The sequence below is a fragment of the Xenopus laevis genome, chromosome 4S (genome assembly GCF_017654675.1).
Source record: "Xenopus laevis strain J_2021 chromosome 4S, Xenopus_laevis_v10.1, whole genome shotgun sequence".
Classification (NCBI taxonomy): Eukaryota; Metazoa; Chordata; class Amphibia; order Anura; family Pipidae; genus Xenopus; species Xenopus laevis.
The window spans coordinates 81,685,000-81,711,751 of record NC_054378.1 but is presented as its reverse complement, the minus strand read 5'-3'; the positions used below and the strand labels follow the sequence as shown (position 1 = coordinate 81,711,751).

At 36.2% G+C, this 26,752-nt stretch overlaps 1 protein-coding gene across 1 annotated transcript; it reads right to left on the bottom strand.

Annotated features, from left to right (window-relative positions):
- On the bottom strand, nucleotides 1–26,752 carry LOC108715653 (polypyrimidine tract-binding protein 2). Its single transcript, XM_018260995.2, has 14 exons — nucleotides 26,612–26,752; nucleotides 21,280–21,310; nucleotides 19,175–19,250; nucleotides 12,776–12,948; nucleotides 11,872–12,015; nucleotides 10,407–10,571; nucleotides 10,209–10,319; nucleotides 8,524–8,719; nucleotides 7,560–7,699; nucleotides 6,177–6,210; nucleotides 5,649–5,741; nucleotides 3,828–4,044; nucleotides 1,520–1,597; nucleotides 1–1,434 (listed from the first exon to the last, which is right to left on the bottom strand). Exons 1-14 carry the CDS (start codon nucleotides 26,617–26,619, stop codon nucleotides 1,305–1,307), a joined length of 1,596 nt encoding a protein of 531 aa, XP_018116484.1. The 5' UTR covers nucleotides 26,620–26,752; the 3' UTR covers nucleotides 1–1,304.

The following is a 26,752-nucleotide window of genomic DNA, read 5'->3' as shown; positions in this document are numbered from 1 at the left end:
TACAGAGGTACAGAAGAGTTTATTGAGCATGCTACAGAGGTAAGCAGAGTACACAAGATGAAATCAAACAACCATCAAACCTTCCAACTTTGTTAGAAAATTAATTTTTAATTGTGCCGGTTCCAAACTATACTGAATTTTACATTTCTAAAGATGTAAAAACTCAACCAATAGAAAATATACATGAGCATTTCCATACACATAGAATCTATGGGTTTTAAAACAAATACATTGATTTCAAAATGTACTTGTCCTAACAGACAATATTCACAGTTCATTTGGCAGATAAACTGATCTCTGACTGAAACCTATATATTCTGAGCCATGTCTATAGTAAGGTTTGTATCTAAATACAAAATATTTTGAAGATATTTATTAAAACAGAATATTACAATGCAAGGTAAATTAAGACTAAAGGCACATAAACTTTGGTCCCAACTGGCTGTCAGTTTTCAAAAACTGCCACAAACTCTTCTTTTTGACAAAGGCTCGCACATGGTAAAATATACATAGTTTCTGAAACCTCTGAACCAGCCTGTGTATGCTCAGAAATTCACAACCATATTCCCAATAATGGATAAAAAATGGCAATATATAGTTAAATGCACATCAGTCAACTTCAAAAACTAGAGAAAAATATTCAGCCACATACAAGACATTACTGTAATGGCAACATTTAGATGGTTTTACAAGAGTGTGTACAAAAAGGTTAAGATTGTTCACACATAGATAGGACTCACAAATAATGGTTGTATATTAATGATTGAGGGCAACAACTTTCTAAAACATACTAATTAACAGTACAGAAATTACAGACCAGATCTTTAACACTGACAAGGGCAATGCTGATGACATAGTACTTCTGTGAACAAATTCATATCTAGTAGTTATACTTTCTTATATGCACTGTATACATGGACAAATGACTAATGACTGAAATTCTGAGCAGGAGGAACCAAAGCTTAACCTTTTTACACACCTCCTGGTGTAAATGTTTACATTTACATGTAACCATGTGCCCTTGATATTTTTATCCACATTTTTGGAAATATTATTCCTTTAAGGCACATGTCCATGTTGTCTGAAGAATATTAGGGAAAAAAAATCTTCAAAAAAAATAGGAAAATGTTTTCCCTATGGGACAAACTGCAGTTAAATGTTTACTGCCTTTCACTGAATGACTTTATATGACAAACAAAGGAATGGTAACATGAAAAATAAATCAGACTCTGGTCCCACTTTCCTGAACAGTCTATTGGTGAAAATACAATTAACAATGCAAAGAAACCCTGACGAGCTGTCTTTTAAATAGTTGACTTTGAAAATGAAACTCTCAGATGGTGATTATCTCCAATGTTGTAGTTGTGAAGGTCAATCAAAGCTTGTATAGCTTCTTCAACTGTAGACATTTGAAGTAGGGCCATCTTATGATCTCTGGTAGAGGTGAGAAAACAAAAAATGTCAGATCCTTTTTATTTTTAATTCTTCAAAACAAGACATTTAATAAGAACTGACTTACTGAAAAAACTTGAATGCTTTGACATTGCCTCCAGTGTTTGTAAAGAGAGTTCGCAAATCATCTTCTGTGATATTTTGTCTGAAAGAGATATTCAAAATGGTGTATATAGATTTAGACACACGCAGACCAGAGCAGGGAAAAGAAGTAAACACGTCAATGTTTTTCTCAGTAAACATATTCAGTAAAGCTATTGACATGAAATTTACACCAGATGTCAGTAACAACTCGGGTAATCCATACATACAAATAACTCCATAAATTGTTATGTTTAATAAAGTGGAATGACAAAGGGAATAAGTATTGAACACATGAAGAAAAGAAGGTGCAAAAGGCATGGAAAGCCAGGAAACCTGCTGAAATCTGTCAGTATTTAGAAAGCAATCCTGGTTTAGTCCTAATTGATGGCCTATAATCTCATTACTAAGGTATAACACAAGAAGCATATTATGAGGGGTAAAAGCAAAGAGCGCTCTCAAGTCCTTCGCAAACTTATGCCATAATCCGGAAGTGGAAAGAACAAAATTTCACCCTAAACCGTCCACAACCAAGTGCTCCTTCAAGATTTAAAAGAATAATCATAAGAGTCGTCTCCAATAGCCAAGGATCACTTGTGGAGAGCTTCAGAAAGACCTTGAATTAGCAGGTACAATTGTTTCAAAGAAATCAAGAAGTAATGCACTCAACAGACATGGCCTCTATGCACGCTTACCATGCAAGACTCCACTGCTGAAGAAAAAGTATGTTGAAGCTCGTTTTAACTTTGCTTCACAACCTTTGGGTAAGCCAATGAAATTCTAGGACAATATAACATATCATATATGGTCAGAAGAGACCAAAATTGAACTCTTTGGATGTCATTGCACACACCATGTTAGGAGGAATGGCACTGCATATGACCCCAAAAACACCATACCAACAGTTAAATCTGAAGGTGGAAACATCATGGGGTGGGGCTGTTTTTTCAGCATAGTACTGGCAGACTTCATATAATTGAAGAAATGATGAATGGAGAAAATGTACCAGGACATTCTTGATAAGAATCTGCTACCATCCACCAGGATGCTGAAGATGGAATGAGGGTGGATATTTCCAAAAAAACTAAATGATACCAACACACAGCCAAAGAAACTCTCAAATGGGTTCAGAGAGAGAAAATAAAACTGATAGAATGGCCCAGTCAATCACCTGACTTGAATCTAATTGAAAATCTATGTAAAGAACTGAGATCAGAGTTCATAGAAGTGAGCCCCGGAACCGTTTGTGTGGAAGAATGGGCCAAAATCACACCTGAGCAATGCATGCGACTAGTTTCTCCATACAGGAGGTGTATTAAAGCTGCATTAGCAACAAAGGCTTTTCTACAAAGTATTTAATACATTTCAGTAAGCATGTTCAATACTTATTCCCGGTGTCATTTCACTTTACTACACATAATTTATGGATTTATTTGTTTTGAGTTCTTCTTTATATGTGCGGATTACTTGGGTTGTTACAGACATCTGGTGTAAATATACAGTTGTGCTTGAACGTTTGGGAACCCTTTAAAACTTTCTATATTTTTATATCAATGTGACCGAAAACATCTGACTTTCAAACAAGTCCTAAAAATAGATGCAGAAAACCTAGTTAAACAAATTAAAAAATTATATTTGTCCATGTATTTATTGGAAAGAAAGATCCAATCTGCGTGTGGCAAAACTAAGTGAATATTTAGGATTATCATATAAATTAAAGGTGAAATCAGAGTCTCTTAAAACGGAGATCCAGCAAAGCCTGATCACACATACAACACATTTGTTGATGCGTATCATGGCTCGAACAAAGCAGGTGTCTGAGCATCTCAGAAAAAGATTTGTTGATGCCCATAAAACTGGGAAAGGTTACAAGACTCAAATCTCTAAAGAGTTTGGACTCCACTAATCAGTAAGATTATGAACAAATGGAGGAAATTCAAGACTGTTATTACCCTACCCAGAAGTGGTTGACCATCCAAGATAACACCAACCGCAAGGCATCTAATAGTCCAGGAGGTTCCAAAAAAAACCGCAGGGTAACTATAAACCTAGATGACCGTCTACAGTTTGTTAAAGGTCATGTCGACAAACCAAAAGGATACTGGAAGAAAGTTTTGTGGACAAATGAAGCCAAAATAGAACTTTTTGCCTTCAATGAGCAGAGTTACATTTGGAGATATACAGATTGTTCATATAAGTATATTGAATTATACTGTTAACAGAAAAAAATTCCTTATAACCCATACAGAATTAGCAATTTTATTAATTGCTGAACTGTTAATCTTTTTACTTACGGTATATTAGACAAATGGAGTGTTGCAGAGGGCGGGAAGATATTCTGAAAGTTCTTTGAACCAGGTTTTTTAAAACGATGTAATGGCGAGTTGCTAAAATCTTTTGTAAGCCCTTGATCATCAAGTCCTTCCCGAGGTAGCTGGACTGTCTGATGCTTAGACAGGGTTACCCGAATAATTTTTCCATACATTTTTTGTCCATTTAGATGACTCATTGCTAAAATGAGGGGAAAAAAGTTTACTGATGATAAAAATCACTGGAGAACAAAAGATTACACTGCATTACCAATTCAGCTAGCTCAGAGCGGTTTACCTTCAGGTCTACAAAGAGTTGAACACACAAGCTTGCCCACAGCAATGAATAATATAGGAAAGCCACTTTGGAATAGACTGGGCTTAATAACATTCCTAGAAATTCCTTCAAACATAACTTGATAGATGTAGAATCTCTTTTCTTAGTGATGGTTGACTATTAACTTGGGATAACAAGATCTTTAAATAATATAAAATAATAGGGAACTAACTAAAAATGGAAGAAGAATGAGGAGGATGCAATGAAAATGAGTGCCTCACAAAGCAGGGTGGTATTTACATTTTCCACTTGTTATCCTAAACATATTTTTTAACTACAGCAAGATGATTAACAGAAGATTGTTTTGGCATATTTTATAAAAAAACCTTTTATCATTTAAGAAGGGCACACGATGAAGTTCAAGAAATATATATATTTAAAAAAACTCCTATCTTGAGGCATAATGTTTAATAGCAGACATATTTAACTTTATGACATTACACCAAGAACAATATTTACATTAAAAAAACTGTATAGAAAACGCCAAACACCATGATCATGTTACACTCTGTTCATTCACTTTTTACGCAATTGTTACATACAATACATACATATTTTTGGTGCTCTCTGTGTCTGTAATGGATAATTTCCAAAATTTCAATTCAGGATGTTAATTTCCATGTAAGAACTAAAACAAGTTTTAGTGTCAGGAACCTCCTTCTGTGCAAACTCATGTTTATTTTTATTTATTGTATAGTGAGAAAGATAGGTCTATCCCCATTTGTACTTTTACTATATTGTAAAAATATACAGTGTTGTGTATATAACTGCCATTTTTAATACTGTTTCAATGGTAAAAATGTTATATGCCATTATAAATAAGCCAGTTGTGAAGGATTATTACTTCACGCATTAAAAAGGAAATTATTCTCTATGCAAAGTAATCCCTGTAAGAAATATATTTTCAGGAACAAACTTGTTTAATGAATCATTAAAAATGATACTGATGTGCCACTTTAACTACAACTTAATTGTAGCAGGAAGACAAAGCTAAAGCCAAACGGTTCAAAATAGTCACTTCTACCAATAAATAAATTAAATGATTTTCTATTTATTCACACCCCTAAATGTGTATAAGACAACATTAAAATACCATATAAGCGATTTTTTTTTTCTAACGTAACTATAAAAAAAGAAAACATAACCCCCTACTACAATTTACATTTCATTATTCAACCAATGATTCCTTCCTAAACTAATGACACACAGTGTGTCACCACTGCCTTCCACCAATGGCAGAAGTGGTGGTGACAGACTGACCTGTCACTGTAATTTCGAAACACAATGTGTGGCCTAGGCCTAAGATCTTTTGTTGCATTTGTCTGTTAAAAGAAACAAATCCAGAATGCTGGAATTCCATTAGTTATACAGAATATGTAATAAAAGTAAAAAGAGATTGGTTGGACTGTATAAAATATATTATTGTGCATTATATATTTTTTGTTGGTTAAATTATGAATACATCTTACCAAGCTGTGACTGGTTCCCATCTGCCATTTGTATAAGAGCGCTATCTTTCTTATTGTATAGAATTTTCACACGTTGCACATCTCCATAAACACCTTTTTTCAGATTCAGAAGAGCAATGGGGAAAAAAACAATATGCATAAAAACAAAACAAATTTAAATGAGTACAAATTAAAAGTTCAAATGACCCAATCAATCTTAACATTACAATTCAAACAATCCTGACAAGTATGAAAAGCGGACCAAGATTTTGAACAGTGAAATTTGGAAAGAATAAACTTGATATACCCTCAAAGCTACGTGAATGACAAATTAAAGATCATGCAAAACAAAATCTATCATGCATTCATACAATGAGTCTATGGTTAAGAATAAAAAGCAGAAAAAAGCCAAAAGGAAAAAATTAAAATATATAAAACAGAATTAAAAAGAATAAAAATATATAATATTAAGCCAAACTGCTAGCTACAAATAAGAATTAAGGTGAAATAAAAACGAAATTAATAATTATAGTGCTAACAATAACATACCGAAGAGGGTAAACAGACTTTGGGGCGAAACCATCTTTAGAAGGAGAGAAGAGCAAGCAGCGTAAGACAAGAAGAGAGAAGAGTCGAGGAAGAGCGGAGATGAACAGATCATCCATAACGAAGGGTGGTTCCCGTAGAATGGTGAAGGTGGTCATGGATCATGGTTCAAGGCAGTTAATTGGGGCAAGTTGGTCCGAGGAACATATTGTTCAAGCAAAAAAGCATGAACACAAGGGTAAGGGAAGGTGGAAAACAGACAAAAGTGGGGGCAATAGGAAAGCGTTTTGGATAAGAAAAACATCACACGGGGAAAAGGATGTAAAGAAGACAGAAGACAATGCAGATGCAGACCGGAAAAAATTGGGAGAAAATAAAATAAAATAAAGGTCAGTACAGGGGAAATGCAGGAGTCTGGTCAGAATATGGTTGGTTTATGTACTGTACAAGAAAAACTGAATAAAATAATGTTCTAGGACAAAAAAATGGGAAAAACACACTCATATTGGAGAATATTACTGTACTGTCTCTTGAGATGGGAAAGCACGCAGAAGAAATTTGAATTTTACATTTTACCGGCTGGCTGGTTTTGAAATGCATGGGAAGTTCTTACAAAGATGGCAAGACAAATTATTCAAAACATGCAAGATCATAAAACAAAAACAACAAATGTGAGAAAAGCTAGACAAAAGTATCCTTCATAGGAATATGGAATCTAGCAATGTATGTAATGTAGCAACAATTTTGAAATGTAAATAAACAGCCATCAGAAAATGCACTCTCGTCAAGCTTCCCACATTTCACACCAGTTACACACAGCCAAAGATAGACATATAGAAAAGGAATAAGAATAAAGTTACAGTATTGGGAGAAAAGATTTTAGAGAGAAATTAGAAAAGTAAAAGGATGCCCAGTTATATTGCAAAGAATAGAAGTTTACTAAAGATAGGAAGAGAGCTTCATCAATATCTTTGGTAGAACCTTGACAAAAACATGTATTAGAGTAGTTTTCAAAAACTATTGGCATGGAAAAAAGCAACATGGACAATGGAATGGAAGAGCAAATTATAGGATATAGATAAGCAAAAATAAATTGAAGGAATCAAACGTTCCCTAATTGATATGTATAATCTAGTCAAAACAATGTCTAAAACCAGGTAATAGAAGGCAGTCTATTACTGACTTTTTTCACATGTTTACCATGCACCGTTCATTTGTTACCAGAATTGAATAGTTTAAAGACTACAATGTATACCTGATATTGAACAATGAAGAAAGAATATTGAAAACAAAATCAAGACTGTTTAACAGAACCAATTAAAAATGGAGAAGGGCATGGAGAATTCTATAAACCCAAAAAGGCTCACGCTGAATTGTTTCACTGACCTCTTCATTTAAATTGCTTACAAGAAGCACTGTATTGCCACCAGTTGAGACTCCATGCATACCAACACGGCTGGCAGCTGCAGCTGCCGCAGCTGCTGCGGCATTTGGAATCCCCAGCGGACTTAATGCACCAGGAACAGCTGAAACAGTAAGCAATTAATATAAAAACTTAATGGAACAAGCCAAAGTCAAAGTCTACAGTTTCTGTTTACCACTCGACTTCATCTGCAAGTCAAAACATTATACATATGAAATAACGCACCCCCGATTTTAGATATGAAGCTGTCATGCTGAAATTGTGTTACCTTATAAAAGGAACAAAGCCACAGGCCAAGCACTCATATAAATGTGTTAGAATTTAGAATTTAAAGGTAACTTCTAATACAGTTACATTTTACAAAGTGTTATTTTTTTGAAATACAAAATGAATGAGTTATGCCACGTTGTGACATTGCTAAGCATTTTTCAAAGTATATATTTTACAAGATATTCTAAATAAAATAAAATAAGTAACTCACTATTGAAATTCAATTAATCTGTTAAATTTGTGTTTCTTTATAAAATGTCTGGAAATAAAATTAATGTGCAGTTTACAGCGCATATTCTTCCACTATCTCTCAGGATAAAAGTAAATAGATACCCAACGATTGTACAAAACCCAATGAAATAAGTGCATTCAAATTTTAATGCTCAGTACTTTTCAAACAACATTTTTTACCAATACTACAAACATTAATATAACCCTGTAGAAAACCAGCAACCCTAATAGTCTTTGCTAAAAATTGCAAACATTCAATAAAAGGATGCAGGTTAAAACATTTTATTACAACTAGCTATTCAGAATCAGAGGGCCCAATTTAACAACCTTTTTAAGAGTGGTTATTTTTTCAACAATAAGTTACATCACATTCAACATTACGTACATTTATTTCATTCTGTCCCCCAAAAAGCCAACAAGCCTTACCTAGAAGTGATGTTTCCTTTGCAAAAGCAGCAGCAATAGCTGGATCTAGTGCAGGCTGCCCATCTCCAGAAGGAAGATCAGGACGAGTATAGTCACGACTTTTATCATTATTGTACTTAACATTTAAATTGACCAGTTTAGAAAAATCAATCCGCAGGGTACAGCATGCATTATAAATATTTTGTCCATCTAGGGCCTGTAAGAAAAATGAAATCCAACTTATATCCAACAAATATTTGTCTATGCACATGTGAATGAAATATCAGTAGCATGAGACACACACACACACACACACACACACACACACACACACACGTGTGTGTGTATATATGGACACTGCCTTGACAGCAGTGTCAGCTTTTGCATGCATTGTACAAACTTTGTAACTAAAAGTGTCTTTTTTTTTTTTTAAGAAAGTTACAGTTCAGTTGTGCAAGAATATTTTTCAGGGGGTTATATATTGAGAGTGCTGGGGCTAACTTGTTTAGTATGTAAATTAAGCCTTGCCTACAAGCACCCAATAAGAAAGGTGAGGAGCGGCATTTCAGCTTGTTTCGTTTTAAAAAAAACTTTCTATTTTGGGGAGGTGTCTCTCTCCTTAAATGCTCGCTCTCCCAAACCCCACCTAATGGTGCCTTTGGAAGAGATCATGCTAAATAAAAAGAGAAAAGCAGGTATGGTCTGTCTCCCCCCCCCCCAAAGGTAACACTTTCTTTTTTTCACTTAGGATAGGACTGACGCATGGACACTGCCTTGACAGGGCGCGTCAGCTTATGCATGCTTTGTACAAACTTTGTAACTAAAAGTGTCTATTTTTTTAAGAAAGTTACAGTTCAGTTGTGCAAGAATATTTCAGGGGGTTATATATTGAGAGTGCTGGGGCTAACTTGTTTAGTATGTAAATTAAGCCTTGCCCACGTGCACCCAATAAGAAAGGGGGGGAGCGGCATTTTCAGCTTGTTTTGTTTTAAAAAAAACTTTTATACTGCACCCAGGCAATTTAAAATATTTCTATATGTCATGCGTACACACAAAATGTATAGATAGTTAACATGGGTGGGAAGCACATGAGGGTCTAAATAAAAAATTGCACATTAGGTTAATGTTTCTGTTCTCCCTCTGACCTTCCTTAAAGTGGACCTGTCACCTACACATAAACTGCATAATGAAAGTCCTTTCCAAATTAAATATGGAACCCCAAAAAATGTTTTCATTAAAACATCCATACCCGTTATAAAGGTGTTTAAACATCTAAACTGTCAATCAAATATTACCTGCCCCGCCTCTACGCCCGTGGCATAGAGGAGGGGCAGTCCATTACTTTAACTTTCCATTCAGCACTTCCTAGATGTCACTGCTCTCCTCACATTCCCCCTTCTCTCCTCAGGCTCTATAGTTGTGCATGGACATTAGGTCCCTCATTCTGGTTCATACACAAGATTTTGGGATGATACACAATTTCCCTTAATAACCGTGTCCACAAAATGGCAGCTGCCTGCTTGCTGTGATTGTATAATTCCAAAACAGGAGGAAACAAAATTTAAATAATAACTACAGTGTAAGTAAAGTTTATTTTGCTCAAATAACATGATAGAAAAGAATTTGAAATTATTTCTTAGGGTGACCGGTCCCCTTTAAGAGCAAAATATGTGTATACATACACAAATTAAAAATTATTTACTTACAAGTTTTGCTTGTTGTGCATTAACAGGATCACCATATTGTAGAAGAGCTTGAAACTGATTATTTTTTGTGAATGTAATAATCTTCAGGACTGTGCCAAACTTTGAAAATATCTATTTAAAAAACAAACTTTGGTTATGAAATAAATGCTCTGTAGCTAAAACCTAGCACACTATGAAAAAAGGAGTGATTGTACAAACCTGGTGTAAGACATCAAGAGTCACGGGATAGTACATATTATCAATGATTATTCGCAGCACTGGACTTTGTGCTGAAGACACTGAATTGTCATTTGCAGCAGTGCCAGTCACAGTGGAATTGGATGTCTGTACTGCTGTTACAGCCTGCAGAACTGCCTGGGCACGCTGTAAAAACAGACAACAGATTCAAATGCAAGGGAAACTAACTACAAAGCCAGCAGATTATAAGCAGTATCAAAACTCCAAGAGCAATCTGCCCCTACTGTTGAAAATATCTCTCTAGAAAAGTTTCTCTAGAAAAAAAAGTGGAAACCAAATAAATTAAATAATCTGCACTTGGTTCCAACATAGGTGCAAGCTTGACTTTTAAGATTTGACAGATCCATAAGCATTTTAAAATTAGCCTTTGATAACACAATTAACTGTAACAGGGTCTATTATCCAGAATACCTAGCAACAGGTGTTATCCCAATATGTTGGGCACCATTACCACTGTATACAACCCCCAAGTATTTTCCCTGGACCAGTGTTAGGAAACACATACACTCTTATTCTACCCAAATGTTTTATAATAAATGACGTTGAAGACCACCTCTACAAGCCCTGTCAGTCAAATATCTCCTCTATATTCCCAGAGTTAGAATGGCAACCGTGGAAAAGGAAATGTTAATGTAATAAAACTGCATCTGTGCACTGACCGAAGCTTTGACGCAATTATCAGGCATATAAGAAACATATTTTTTCCACCACATTTTGATTTGAGGGGTGGAGTGATACAAATGTACTAGGTCAGGTGTGGGCACATAGATTTTCTTTAGTTGGTCAAGACCTTATCCAATTCATTTGTATCACTTCAAATTTGGGCAAGCACTTGCGGAAACAAGGAAAAATATTTTTCTACTGCACATGCACTATGACTATATGTCTACAAGTGCAGATGCTATTTTTATGACAAAACCTCATTTTCTATGGTTGGCCACCTAGCTCTGGGAACAAAAAAGTCAAGATTTTACCCACAGATTCTTCAAAGAGATGTCATTGTGCTTTTCTTGATTAGAAATGCATTTGTAAAAGAGAAAAGGGAATCTTAATTGAGTCTCAGTAGTTCAATCTGCTGTTTTTTCATGTAAATATTTCTGACTAGCAGGAATGACCCTTTTTAAGCCGATAAAAGGTTTCAATTAATCAGAATGCACTTAACTGCTCTGAAAAGGCAAACAAATATGTTTCTTAAATGGTATATAAGGTATAATGCATAACCATCAATTATAATTCTTCATATACAGAAGAGGGATTTCATCTTATATGATTTGGCATGGTAGAAAATATAGCTTTGAATTGAAAAAGCAAATACAATTTACAGAAAAATTGACCAGGGAGACATTTGCAAAGGAGTTTAGTCAGCAAAGAATTCAAAGTTTATTTTCACCAGACTTTGATTCATAAACAAGAGTTTAACATATACCTGATTTAGAGCACTGTCAATCTTAAGTTCTTTGTGGTTAGAATATTGAATATAGATAGGCTGATTGCGCAAATGAGGAGTTATGGTGGTGTAATAATTGACCATGGTGGAGGCTGCCTCTTCAGTGGCTAATTCCAAAAATGCCTGCAATACAGAGATATACTTTGTTCAGAGGGGAAAGAAGCAAATCCTACTGTCTTTCTGTGTATGCAAATACAGTTGAAAAGAGAAAAGCTAGTCACACCCATAACGAAAGTTTGAAGCTTTGACTTTTAATTATGAAGCATGATACTACAGTCTAATTAAATTTTACTTGCTGGTGAACCTCCTCCACTTGTCCAGCTATCCATCAATAAGAGTCTATATGTAGATTTGTAATCAACAATGACTTAAGTAGCTCCTTTCTTATACAGCTTAATATACCAAACATTTTCTTTAACTCTTAATACTGGGAGATATGCAAGTAATGTTAGATAGTTTTATTACCACAATGGTTTCAAAAGTTCTTTAAAGGAGAACTAAACCCCCCCGTACCTACCAAAAGCCCCCGAATCTTGCAGGCATTGCCCCTTCCCTGCGATGTTTTAGTGTTGAAAAAAACCCTTTTAAAAAATCTTCTGGATCTTCGTTTAGTCTTTGGGTCTCTTCGCCGTCTCTTCGCTACACGAAGATCCGGAAGATGGCGACCGGGAGATCCACTTCTCTGCATTTAAGGGTCAGAATTTTTAAAAAGGGTTTTTTTTTTGTTTTTTTTAAACACTAAAGCACATCACTAGGAGGGAGAGGGGGGAAATGCCAGCAAGATTGGTGGGCGCTTTTGGTGGGGGGGGGGGATTAGTTCTTAACAACTTTTATCAGTAGATACATACTTCAGCAATCTTACACAGCAAACAATATAAAGTACCTGATTTTTTCCTTTAAGCATGAGAATATTGGTGACTTTTCCAAAAGGTAAGCCCAAAGCAATAACTTCTGTTTCAGTTACTTCCCCTGGAAGTTTTCGAATATGTAGGACTCTTGACGGCGTGGCTTCCATTTTATCATCTCCTTTAAATTTTTTATTATCATTACCATTGGCTGAAACAAAATAAAATATAATAAAATTATTTTTAATATGAAGACTCTATTATATCTTCTCCCCGGGAGGGGGTTTGTATCAATACATTCTCCAAGACAAAATGCCAAACTAGAGACGTGTCACAATTATCAGAACGAAAAAAAATTTTTCCATATAAAGTCACATTATTGTTATGATTATTATTATTAAGAAGTGAATAATTATTCAGAGAACTATTCTTTTATGTTGACAGTATGCAGTTTATGATAGTCCATTACATATGCATTTAGATGTATGATGTACTAGCCTCCTGGAAATCTGAAGATCTGTTTCAGATTCACCTTTCACATGCATAATTATATTCCATCTAATGTTGGAATTATAAGGTTATAAGCCACTGGGTATTTAAAAAAGAGAAAGCAGAATTAACCTTTAAAAGCAATACAATAAATAAAATTGTGTTGTAGGTTACTATAATGCACATTTCTTTGTTTTATATTTTAATAAAAATCCATTTTGCTCTTACAGGGTAGCAAATGCCTTTGTTGGTTGAAATCCGCTAATGTAAAACATTTAGGCTCCTGTTCATGAGCATAGCTGCACCTGCTAATGTCATCATTGAAAGGAAAATGACCTTGGACTTACATCATCTGAAATAATTCTTTACTATTGGTTTGAATCCCAATTATCACCTAACAAAAGGCTCTGCATATTTTCAACAGCTATAGTTTTTAAGGGTCCTTAATGCAAGCCTAAACAGAACTCAGTATGGGGGGGTTTGTGGATGCACACCTAAGGCCAATTTCAAAAAGTATAATTTCAAAAAGTATAAAGCCCTGTCTAAGTAATTCAAGTAAATATGCCAGTGCATGTAATTTTGAAACAGGGTTTTTTTGTTACAAAGTTATGATCATAATATTGATAAGCCACCATACCACGTCAAGGTAAAACCCCACATGGTGGTCCCTAACTTATTTATCTTTAGTCATAGTAAACAAGGTACATTACCTCTCTGTAGTAGCAATTCTTTGTATAAACATCTCCTGTGCCTTGGTTTCAACTCTGTGCTAGATCCTCCCCCGCCAACTGCTGAGCGGCTTTTAAGAGGGAGAGACTGCCTTAACCAACGCCCATTTTAGAAAAGTAGAAGTCAGGTGTTGTAATTAAAATCCAGGTAGAGTGATATGTGCAGTTGCACAATAGTGTGTATACATGTGTGAAGTGAAATGTGAAGGTATGTATGGTAGTGGTAAGGGAAAGTGTATGTGTATTTGGGAGTATATGTGTAAGAAAGCATAGAATAAAAGAATGTAAAGAAGAAATAAATGAGAGACATAATAAGTGTATGTGTACATAGAGTAGTGTCTAATGGGACGTTGGTTTTTTCGGCTAGACCCTCCCATGCCGCCAGCACTTATGGCTTTCAAGAGAGAGCGATTGCACAAACCAAGGCACAACAAGTGAGGGGGACCACCAAAAGTATAAAGGGGGGGTATGAGGGTGCAATAACCACATGAGCTTAGCCAAAGCTTCAGGCAAATACATCAATATTTTTTTTTTAGATATTACTGTTCTTTCTGTACTGTTATCTTTTTACAAAATGGTATTGATACTAATTATAATGGTGCTCTGTATATGTATATATGTATACATGATGAATGAGTTATCTAAACTACTGATAAAAGAAACAAAAATCTGGTGGGATATGGTTTCACTAGAAAAATATTTAGAACAAAAAATGATCCCACAAGGATTACTAATACATAAGGAACCATCCTACAACAGCATAGATCCAAATTTCGTAGAAAAGTGGAACTTTATTTTAAAACGCACCTCTTTCGACTTAATGAGTCTAATAATACTCGACCATAAGTCACAGTTAGAAAAACTTGAGACAGAAATTACTACCATACAAGAAAAATTGGAACCACTTAAAACGATACCAGAATACAAAGAACAAGCTAAACAAATACAACTAAAATTATCCAAAACTGAGAAAGAAATAACAGAAAGAAAAAGATCGAAATTTTGGAGGGACAAAACGAGATCACAAAGAACAACTACTCACATAGAGAAAAAATCCAATTATCCCGAAGCAACAAATAAATCCTGGCCCTTGAAAAAAACCTGGCCCACTCAAAGCAGTCACCAACCATATCAACCCAGAAATTATCACTCATTCCCCTAATATTCACTACAAGAGAAATTATCAACCTCACTCCCCTAATAATCGCTACAAGAGATATTATCACCATAACAATCACCATGTTACACATAATTCCACTCACCCTAAACATCAATATGATACCCACCATCAGGAACGGGATTTTACAGAGAAAAGGAACAGAGACAAAGAAAAACGAACATACAGGGAACTAGGAGAAGAGTCGGACTTCGGCACACCGGTCAAGAAAAGAAAAACCTTCGGTTCAGAAAACGAGGAACACGAGGGGGGATTAAATCCAATAAACAGAGAATTGAAAGACAGAAGACAGATGTGGATCCCTTTTTAGGGATTTATAACCTCACCTCAAAAACCCTTAAACCAGATCAGATCAGAGTTCTTCAGAAAGGTCTAAAATTCGCTCCCACTAACCAATTCGACAAATTTCAAACCTATATCGATACACACAAATTCATTAGAAAACTCAGTCTGAAAAAATTCTTTGCCCATAGAAACCACACAGAAGAGACAGAATCTCAAAAATTCAAACACACTTCATTGAAACCCATATCTACATTTAACCCTACATACGCCAACAGTCATTTCATCAACACATTTAGAGATTTAGTTCTACAAGACCTGGATGACCTCAAAGTAAGAAAACCCACAAAACCCAATCTTACTAAGAACGAACAAAAAGCACTTAAAGACATCAAAAAAGATGATTCCATAGTAATAAAGCCCGCCGATAAAGGGGGGGGCATCGTGATCATGACAAAAGAAAACTATCTGAGTGAAATAAAAAGACAGTTATCTGACACTACCACCTATAAGATATTAAAATCAAATCCCACTAACGAATATAAAAAAGTTCTAACCGAACTTTTAAATGGTGCAAAAAACAAAGGAATTTTAAGCAAAAAGGAATTTGAATATCTTAAAGTAAACCATCCAAAAGTCCCTGTCATCTATACATTACCAAAAATTCATAAAAACGCAACAAACCCCCCCGGGCGCCCAATCATCTCTGGATGTGGTTCACTTACTGCCAATTTATCAGAATATATAGATATATTTCTACAAAAATATGTGATCTCTTTACCATCATATCTAAAAGACACCATAGAAACCATAAACTTCGTTAATGAAATCACCTGGGAAAAACATTACATCCTTGGCACCTGTGATGTAACCTCGTTATACACTATTATCAATCACCAGTTAGGACTAACTGCTGTCGATCACTTCCTTAAAAAAGATATCACCATAGACAATATGCAACGTGAATTTATCTTGCAAGGCATAGAATTTATTCTGACTAACAACTACTTCTGGTTCGAAGGTGATTATTACCTACAGACAATGGGGACAGCGATGGGAACCAGATTCGCTCCCAGCTATGCAAACCTTTTTATGGGATACTGGGAGGAACAATACATTCAACCACTGCTACAACAGAATAGAGGACTAATGAAATGGAAGAGATATATCGATGACTGTATATTCATATGGCAGGGCCCTGAAGAAGATCTAAACGGATTTCTAAAACAGATTAACACTAACACCTTCAATATCAATTTCACCAGTGACACTAGTAAAGTCAGTGTGAATTTCTTGGACCTAGTGATATCAGCCGACAACGACAAACTCATCACAAGTCTATATCGAAAACCAACTGATACCAATGGATTTATACTACAAAGTAGTTGCCATCATAAAAAATGGCTAAACAACATACCCTTAAGCCAATTTAATAGAGCAAAAAGAAATTGCAGCCGTACAACCGACTATGAAAATGAGTGCCACACAATATACAAGCAATTTAGGGAAAAGGGATACAAAGAACAAACCATAAAAGAAGCCAAAGAGAAATGTGATAGGAAAGACCGTAATGTAATGTTAAAAAATACCAACAAGCAATTAGGAACTCAGAAAAATGACCATATTTCGTTCATCACTACCTTCAACCACTCTAAAAACAAGTTTGAAAAAATCTTAAAAAAACATTGGCATATACTAAGAAACGATAAAGATCTATCTGAACATCTGACAGAAAATCCAAGAATACTTTATAAAAAACCCCAAACCATAAAACAAATGTTGGTACCGAGTTGCATACCAACACAGAAAAAGATAACTAACACATTTCTAACACAAAAAACGGTTTCTATCCTTGTAAAAACTGTAAAGCATGTAAGACATGCAAAAATACCCAGAAAACAAGCCTGTCTTTTCGTCAGAAATAACGAAAGAAACCCATAAAATACAAAGTTTCATCACCTGCAATAGCAAGAACGTGATATATTTGCTACAATGTCCATGCAAATTACAATATATAGGAAGGACCGGAAGATGCCTAAAAACCAGACTAAGGGAACACATTAACAACATTAAAAAAGGGGTATTAACACACAGTGTATCAGCCCATTTCAAAAGTCACCATAATTGTGATCCATCCCTATTAACTTTCGTAGGAATCGTCCAAAAGAAAGCACACTGGCGGGGAAGTGACATAATAAATCTAATATCCAAGGAAGAAACCTCTTGGATTCACAAACTTTGCACACTGGCACCTAAAGGATTAAATATAGACATCGACTTGAATTGCTTTTTAACTGGTTAATTTGTTTAGAAAAATTAACCTTTTATGACCTATCTTAACTATTTATTGTTAACAAAGCGTGATTATGTACTCTCCATTCCATATATGTTTTTATAAACGAATTTTATTTGTATCACTATTGTAACCTTATACTATTAGTAACCAATTAACCCAATTGAAAGAACCACCCACCTAGGGGATAAAAGACACCACCAGGAATTATGGGAAAAAGCCTTTTGTGCCCCTGAGGAAGTATTATTACAATACGAAACGCGTTGGGCTATGTATGTCTAATTATCTACCAATAAAAATAATTATTTAACCTACAATCCTCTTCAACGTGTGGATTTCGTTTGAACCAATCAAAAAGAAAATAGTGACGAACTGAATCCGCTCAAAATCAGCTTCAAAGACTTACAATCGGCGTTTGACACGAGGAAGGAGGCGCTAAACCGGCGAAAAAAGAACCACTAAGACGGATGCGGCTCTGCTGAAACCTGAGCGCTTAAGAGACAGAGCGACCGCATCATTTCAAAGTGCACCTGATTTATCATAGAAGGGTAAGTGCGGCCTTTAACTATCACCGTTCTCTTTACCCACTGTGTTACACCATCTCAGCCCTTCCCCGCAGCAGACACGGCTCCAACAAGTTACCTAACTGGCAGGCGAAAGAAATAACATCTAGCCATACAGGATACCGTAAGCTGATCCTCAACGATCTCTCCTTTGCGCATTCTCCCACGAATCTGGGACGTAATTATCCTAAGAATCAGACATCGCCGGCAATACTTTAAAGGCACCTATGATATATTCTGTCTGTGAGTAGATCCGATTCACCTAAACATCTTTATATCACCAAAGGACTATTACACTATTTGGGATTACTATGTCTTTTTAGGTCAACGAGTGAAACCACGTTCTTTCAGCGCACCCTCCCCCCCTTGCTCTGTATATGTATTCATTTTTGTATATATTTTTTAACAGCAACAGTTTTTAATGATCACGGTGGAAACAAGAATTTTTGCACTGAGGTGGATAAACTATAGAATATCCTTTTGTGGACTTGATTGAAAACAATTGTGGTGGATTACAAATGTGATACATTGTGTTATAAATGCGAAAAGTCAAAAGTAGGGGTCACTATGCTACAATGTATAAATAATTGTGCACAGGTTCTGCTTAAGTGGCTTGATAAAAGACCAATGTCGGTCTGAAACTTTGTGTTTTTCTGGGTCGGTGCCCATGTCTAAAATGTCTAAATAAATACGTTTTAAAGAAAACTTTCCTGTGAATGGTGCTGTCCATGACGAAAAGTAAAGCCTAAAGTAAAAAGAGACCGTTTTTCTTTATCATCATCATTTATACATACAACTACAGGTATAGCTCAGAATTATGGGAAAACCATAGTCCAGAGATTTCATTATAATCAAATAACTAATTTTTTTTAAATGATTTGTATAGAAAGAAAATAAACACTTACCAGTTACAACTACACTGCTCATATTCGAGTTTGGCCCGTTAAGCACACTTCCTGAAAGTAACTCGTCTGATCCTCTCTTAAAAAAAAAAAATTCAAATAAACTGTGAACAATGTTTTAGAAATATACGGTACTTACTTACAAATTAATTTTTTAATTATTTTAAACCACCCCAGCTGTATCTATGGAAACCCATGCTGTCTTTGTTAGAATTTAGGGACCCACAATAAACTGCTAGGTCTGTTCTGTAAGTACACTTTGTTACACCAACCCCAGTTTTTAAATCATTAAAATGTGTTTTAAGCATGGCACTACAACAGCAAACAGATTTGATTTCAGCATTTTTTACCAAAAAAGAAAACACTGATTTTGGCAGAGATTTATTTTTTGATTATGCATTTTTGGGAATCACCACCTCTCACACATATCATGTCACTTTTTTTTTTAATTTCCCCAAGACAACCAGGCTACTCCTGATATTTTGTACACAGGATGGTATTTGTCAGCAGGGTCTGTGAATGGGGTAAAAATTTATGTGTAGCGTAACTTATTTATCCTAAAACCAGAGGTCTGTGGCACAAGCAATCTTTAAGGAAACCCACTGTGATTTTCCTAACTAACATGGGGATTTGGACCAAAAAAGCTTGACAATTTCCATAAATTTCAGCTTTAATAATAATAATTGAAATTGTATTTTCCTTTGTTCCAAAAGCCCGTTTGGGGAAATTTATGTAAACTGACTAGTTTTTTTGGTATGAAACCCTGAGTTAGTTAGGAAACTCACACAGGGTTTCCTTTAAGATTAGTCGTGCTGAAAAACACAAGAAATCTAAAATAGGCCCATGTGTGTGTGTGTCACAGTAATTCTAATGGAGAACTTAGTTACAGTTGGATAAAAAAAACCAACATAAGTAACATGTTGCCACAACATAAAAGACAATAATAATAAAATAAGTATGTAAAAATAATTCCAATTTTTTTTCTGCAGATTTATACATTTTCAAGTTTGAGGGAAAGAAAACAGATTGTGGGGAAAAATGCAAGTGCTTTCAAAACTGACTTTACAATAACTTTAAAGGAAAACTGTACCCCCAAACAAAGCAGGTCTCTATAAAAAGATATTGCATAAAGCAGCTCATATGTAAAACCCTGCTTCATGTAAACAAACCATTTTCATAATAATATACTTTTCTAGCAGTATGTGCCATTGGGTAATCATAAATAGAAAACTGCCATTTTTAAAAAAATAAACGATTCAGTGTGCACACACACCAAACAAACCATACTTGTTGGGTCACATGAGCCAATTAACAGACAGAGTTGTGACTTTTGCTTCCACATGTCTTCCTGTTACAGTTAGAGCTGCAGTATTTCTGGTCAGGTGATCTCTGAGGCATCACACAGACATCACACAAGGCAAGAGATGTAAAAGGGCAATATATATACCAGCTTGGTAAGATTCTTTAATATGCCACTTAATATAATATAAACTGTTGCTTAAGAATTCATTTTGGAGGTATAGTTTTCCTTAATAAGGCAGGTTGGGCAGGCTGCAGCCTTCTTTAGAACATTCCTAGAATGCATTGGTTTCACTGGGGGGGGGGGGGTGTGCGTGCGCGCCTTACTAGTCCCACCTATCTGTTCCACTACCTGCTTCCGCCTTTCTATGCTGATAAGGGGAGCCGGTAGTTCTCAACACATTGCACTTTAGGATAGTAATCAATCAGAAGCTACGATGAAGCTAGGGAACTGAAGCCTGTCTTGGCTTGTGTCATTTCAGGGCTTTGATTGGCTATTCCTCTTCTACTGTGCTTCTGGCAGGGTCCGTTAAGACATGGCCACCCCTCATTTGAAATATGGAAAGGGACAGTAGCAGATCTATATGGAGCTCCAATAAAGAGGCCATTTTTAAAGTTGAGGATAATTTTTAGCTCTTTAGCTTATGTTGTTTGTACAATATTTTAACCATCGCCTTGGAATAAGCTTGAAATGTCAAGTACAATAGGTTGCTTAGTTTTCCCAAACTGTTCTAATATGAAGGTAATCTGTGATGATACTGGATGCTCATGGCTAGTTGTTACTGTATTAGAGAACAGAAAAATCATACCTTAACGCCAACTGGCACATCAGTGACAATCCTAAAAAGAAAAAAAAAATTTATTGCAAACACCACAGAATTTTAAATACAAAACACACCACAGATCTAAAATACCATAATGGAACAATGTCAACAGATTAATTTTTTACATCTTTTTGTTTGTTAAAAAAAAAAAAAAAATTCCCTACAAGCTATATAGCCATTGTATTAGCCAATGACATATATATATTTGCTATATTTTGTTACATTCTGTGCCCTGTACCTGGTCATTTTGTTATTTTGTTTAGCATTTCTGATTATGTTGATACAATGTATATATGTTCTATTGTTATGTATCCACAAATTATAATAGAGGAGCATGTGCAGGTTTCTGTTTTTGACTCTGTGATGTTTTTATTTTTTGTATTTTCCACAGGTTTCTTTCTGTGCTCTATTCTAATCACATGGGTAAAAATATATGCTGGTGATTGGTTTCTTCTCTAATTTCACATGACTGCAATCTGGTGCACGTGATTGGGTGAGTGCCCCTCCCTCCCTTTTCTTTTGTCTATTTAAAGTGTTGATTTTAAACATTCATGGTCTTGAAAAAGGTCCTAGAAGTGGACGAAACGTCGGCCTGTTTTTTATTTACTTAAATAAAATTATTGTTTTAAAATAACCTATTTAAAGGTTCCCAGTGTGCACTCATTCTCCCTTGGAAAACTATTGACAATGTCTATTTGAGTAGCACCTGGGTATATTATTTTGTTCAGTGGTTTGCGGAAAAAAAACCACACACACACACACACACACACACACACACACACACACACACACACACACACACACACACACACACACACACACACACACACACACACACACACACACACACACACACACACACACACACACACACACACACACACACACACACACACACACACACACACTGTATAGTCAATTTTAGTAGTATAAATGATGAAGAGATCAGCACACTCTTGTAAAAATGGGTCAAGTGTTTTTATTTGTAACACAGCATTGTGTCCAACGTTTCGGTCCCACCTGGGGACCTTTATCAATGCTGTGAAGTTGTCAGGAGAAAGAAAGAGGCTGATGTTCTTCCGCTTAGTGAAGATGTGAGAAAGGTTTCTATTTTTATTTCCTAAGCAGAAGAACATCAGCCTCTTTCTTTCTCCTGACAACTTCCTTGACTACTTGCTGGTCAGACTGGTGGGAAAATGACCAGCATGTTCATATTAACAGCACATGTATCCCTTAATATCTTGGAATAAAAACAAAATAAATAATGAATGTAAATGATAAAAGAGCTTACAATGGTACTCTCATCAATTTTACATTCACTTATTTTAAAGGTTTACTTATACTTTAAGAAGGGCTCTGCCCAGATGTTAGAGAGTTAAAATATTTTGCTTCATTAGACAATACTTTTTCTAAGTTGGCATCCCCTTTTTAATGTATTTTACATGCATTTGAATATTGTGTGCTGTTACCCTGTACTATTAAAAAGTTGCTTCAGTGTTTGCTTCAGAAACACTACTATAGTTTATATACAGAGGTATGGGATATTTTAACCCGGAAACCAGTTATCCGGAAAGCTCTGAGTTACGGGAGGGCTGTCTCCCATAGACTCCATTTTATCTAAATAATACAAATTTTAAAAAAGCAATTCCTTTTTCTCTGTAATAATAAAACAATAGCTTGTACTTGATCCAAACAGATATAATTAATCCTTATTGGAACCAGAACCAGTCTATTGGGCTTATTTAATGTTTACATGATTTTCTAGTAGGCTTAAGGTATGAAAATCCAAATTACAGAAAGATCTGTTATCTGGAGAGCCCCAGGTTCCAAGTATTCTGGATAAAAGGTCCCATACCTATAAATAGGCTACTGTGTGGCCATGGCACAGCAATTCAAGCTAAATATGGTTAAAAGGCACAGTATACATAACAGAAATACCTGGGGAAAACCATCATACGTGTTACAGTTGTAACTAACGTGTGTTTTTTAGAGATACACCAAATCCCAGATTGGTTTGGAATTCAGCTAAATTCTAGCCTTGTTTGGCAGGATTCAACCAAATCTAGCCTTGTTTGGCTGAACCAAATCTTAACCCTTAATCATGTGACTTTAAATCACATAGTTTAAGAGATACTGACACCAGAAATTAAACTCTTTTTTACATATATAATAATATTGCCTTTGAAAGCAACTTATAACTGTCATAAAGTCTTTGCACAATGCTTTTACATTATCTGTCTGATGCCCCATGTTCCTGTATGGTGGGGGGATATTTGTGCAGCAGGAGTCTGTTAGCATTGGAAACGTTAACTGACAGGCTGAGATGGGGACAGTCAGGTTGGCAAAACAGGTTAGAAACTTCAACTAACAATTGCTTACAAAAACAAACCTGCGCAAAAAAACAATCAACATGACCTATAGGTTACTATTAATGTACATTCATGTTTTAAAAGTCGTTTTGTAGTGTCAGTATCACTTTAAGTAAATTGCCAACTTCTAATTATGTCCACTTGCACATGTAATTTAGGACTTATATTTGGTTGAGCTGAACCCTTCTATGATTCAGCAGAATCAAAAAAAAAAAAGTGGATTCTGCGTATCCCTACATGTTTACTGAAGTTATTTTGGCAAAATATTTTTCATCTCCCTCCTTCACAACTTTATTCCTCCAACCTCTCAAGGACTAGCACCCCTCTAGTGAGCACTACCAAACCAGACCTCAAGGATTCTCAATGGAATTCATATAATTGTCTATCCCAGCCTTTAGTACAACTGTACACATACACTGTTGAATTGGTATTTTAGGTTAGAACTACAACCCTATGTCAGAAAAGAGTTGCTTGATGGCTCAAAATAATTTGGGTAGTTAAGCTATTCAGAAGGTAGTTATGACAGACCATCCACATGTGATAGGATTGCAACTGGTTTGACCAAACTGAAGATATAAAAAGTTGATGCCCCCTTCCTGGCTAGTGAGTAGATTGAAAAAGTAGCTGCAATTAAGATTTGCTTGGTTCAAATAAATGAGCAATTGTATTTGGTATCTGAAGGAACCAAAATTTAAGTCTGTTTGCCAAGCTGGCAGATAGCTCAGATAAGTTAATGTGGGCCATAAATAAGCCACCTGTAGGCTCTATATCCATGTACCTATGCACATTTGATACAAGTGGGAGTTTTCTTTCTTTCCACTTATGTGGCAATTTATCTTCATTCTGCCTTGTGGCCTGGGGCTATAGTCTGCTGGGTTTGTATGTGCCCTCTCCTAAGACCTCACCCTTCTATATTTGACTAGCCACTTGGGTGGTCAAATAAATAAAGCAATAATTTGCTTATTTGGCAACTGGCAAATGAGTGGATCTAGACAAATATGGCACCTTTACAAAACACTGCAGCTGATTGCTTTTGTTAGATGGATCCAGAACTCATCTTTTCCATTGGCAGCAAAGTTTTGACTCTGGGCCCTGCTGACATCCTACTTTAGCCAGCTAAGTGAAGCATACACCTACAAACATTTTTTTTTCTGAAAAAGAACATCTCTCTGAAAAACTAACTAGTACATGACGGTCGTTATATTTATAAAAAGGCAAATGACAATTCCAGCACTTTCCCTCCAAAAAAAAAAAGTGTAAATGTAAAGCATACTGAAGTCCTATACAACTGAAGTGGATATAATTCGTAGAGAATCTTGTGGATAGCGCGACCCATTTGATAATTGCAACCCTGTGAGTGACAAAAAGCTCAGACATGAAGTGCATGGTATAAACATGAATAATATTTAGTTAATATAGTCACTTTTTTTGTCAAAATGTTTGGCTTATTGATAGGGTTGCCAGGTAGGCGGTTTTCCAGCCAAATTGGTCTACTATTTTAAAGCCCAGGAGGGTTTTGAAAATACAAACTAGCCAAGGAATGGATTTGGGCTACTTTTTGGGCATTTGGCTGGTTTGTACTTTGGAAACCAGCCAAGGTTTTTTTCTTGCCCTAATAGGCCATGCCTACATTTCCTAATGCATGTTGGGTAATGTAGTTTTTGTTTAACAATTTGCCATCTGCCAAGTTTATTGTATGACTACAATACCCAGCATGCAATGGTACAGACTTGTGTAGATGTCAGAAGTTAGCAGATTTTGGGCTCTGTTCTGTACCAAAAGCATTCTTGCATTTTACAGTGACAATCCTCAATTTCAGACAATTTTGGGGCAAAAATCTGCTGGCCACCAAAATGTCTAGAGGTTAAACGGTTTTACCAATATTTATTGAAATTGTATATGAATTAGAGCCTTATGGGGCCCCTATACCTCCTGGGCCTCCCTCTGTAGTTACGTGGTGACGGGCAAATCTGTCCCATATTACTTCAAGGAATAATTTGCAAAACAGTGAAACTTTAACATATATTCATTTATTTTTTTTAGACTTTTTTTTCACTGCACATATTGTGATTTGTTTGGGCTACTTTTGAAATGCCTCTTGGCTAGTTTGGGGCTGGTTTTGTAGTGGACTTCGGCTAGTTTTAAAAATTAGACCTGACAACTCTGCCGTCCGAGAAGCTGCCTGCAATGGGCACACAAGTGTTTGCCTATACAGATGCCCTGGGCACAATGAGCAGGATGAGCCAACACAAGCCCCTGGGATGCATGCCAAACACAAAAGGCTGCTTTCCATATGGCAGCAAATGCAACTGCCTGTTAGTCTCCACAGCACACAAAGCTCTCCATTTTCCAGCACATTTCTCCCAGTCACACGTAACTTTGCACAGAACATGGGCATATGGACAAACAGGGAGGCTGCAAACACAATGTTCATGAAGAGAAAAGAGTCTGTGCGACAGACAGCAGGGCCGCTGAAACAAAGGAGGACTTCTCACTACGACAAAGCCTGTCCTACCTGCCGCCGCCTCGTTACCTTCCAATTATACACACTGAAAACAAAGGCCAAATTAAGGCCGCCGCCATGTCAGATATTACCCCCCAGGCCACCGCAAAGCACAAAAAGGGGCTTAGAAATCCCGGAGAAGACCGGGTGAGTATTTGTTGATGCCGGACACACACGAGTGACAGCCCAAAGACCTTCAACTCGAAACGGAGGCCTGTCCCCGCCTTCAGCGCGATTCCCCCGGCCGCACATTTACTATTCCAACATTTAAAAACCCGGTAGCGACAGAGGGATCCGCTGTCACCCGCCTGCAAATATTACCCAAACCTCCCCCCGCCGCCACCTGCAGTATCAGCATCTCGCACACAAACACCGGTCTCACTGGGTCATTAAATCACCATTTCTTAAAACTGACATTCGGCCATAATTTGCTCGAAATACGTACCCGTCCATTGCCGATTCGGACAATGCTCCCCTCCTATATTAAACAGCACCGACTCACTACACTCAGCAACAAAATGGCGCTATCCACAGCCGAAACGGGGCGAGCCGCGCTTCGGCGATTGGCGGAAATACCCGAGCTGTC

What these genes read in the sequence shown, in the direction of transcription:
- LOC108715653 (XM_018260995.2), bottom strand. An exon ending in TGCTTAAAGGAAAAAATCAG is followed by an intron (nt 12,016 to 12,775) that starts GTACTTTATATT and finishes TCTGTATTGCAG; the next exon opens with GCATTTTTGGAATTAGCCAC. An exon ending in ATGCACAACAAGCAAAACTT is followed by an intron (nt 8,720 to 10,208) that starts GTAAGTAAATAA and finishes TTTTTCTTACAG; the next exon opens with GCCCTAGATGGACAAAATAT.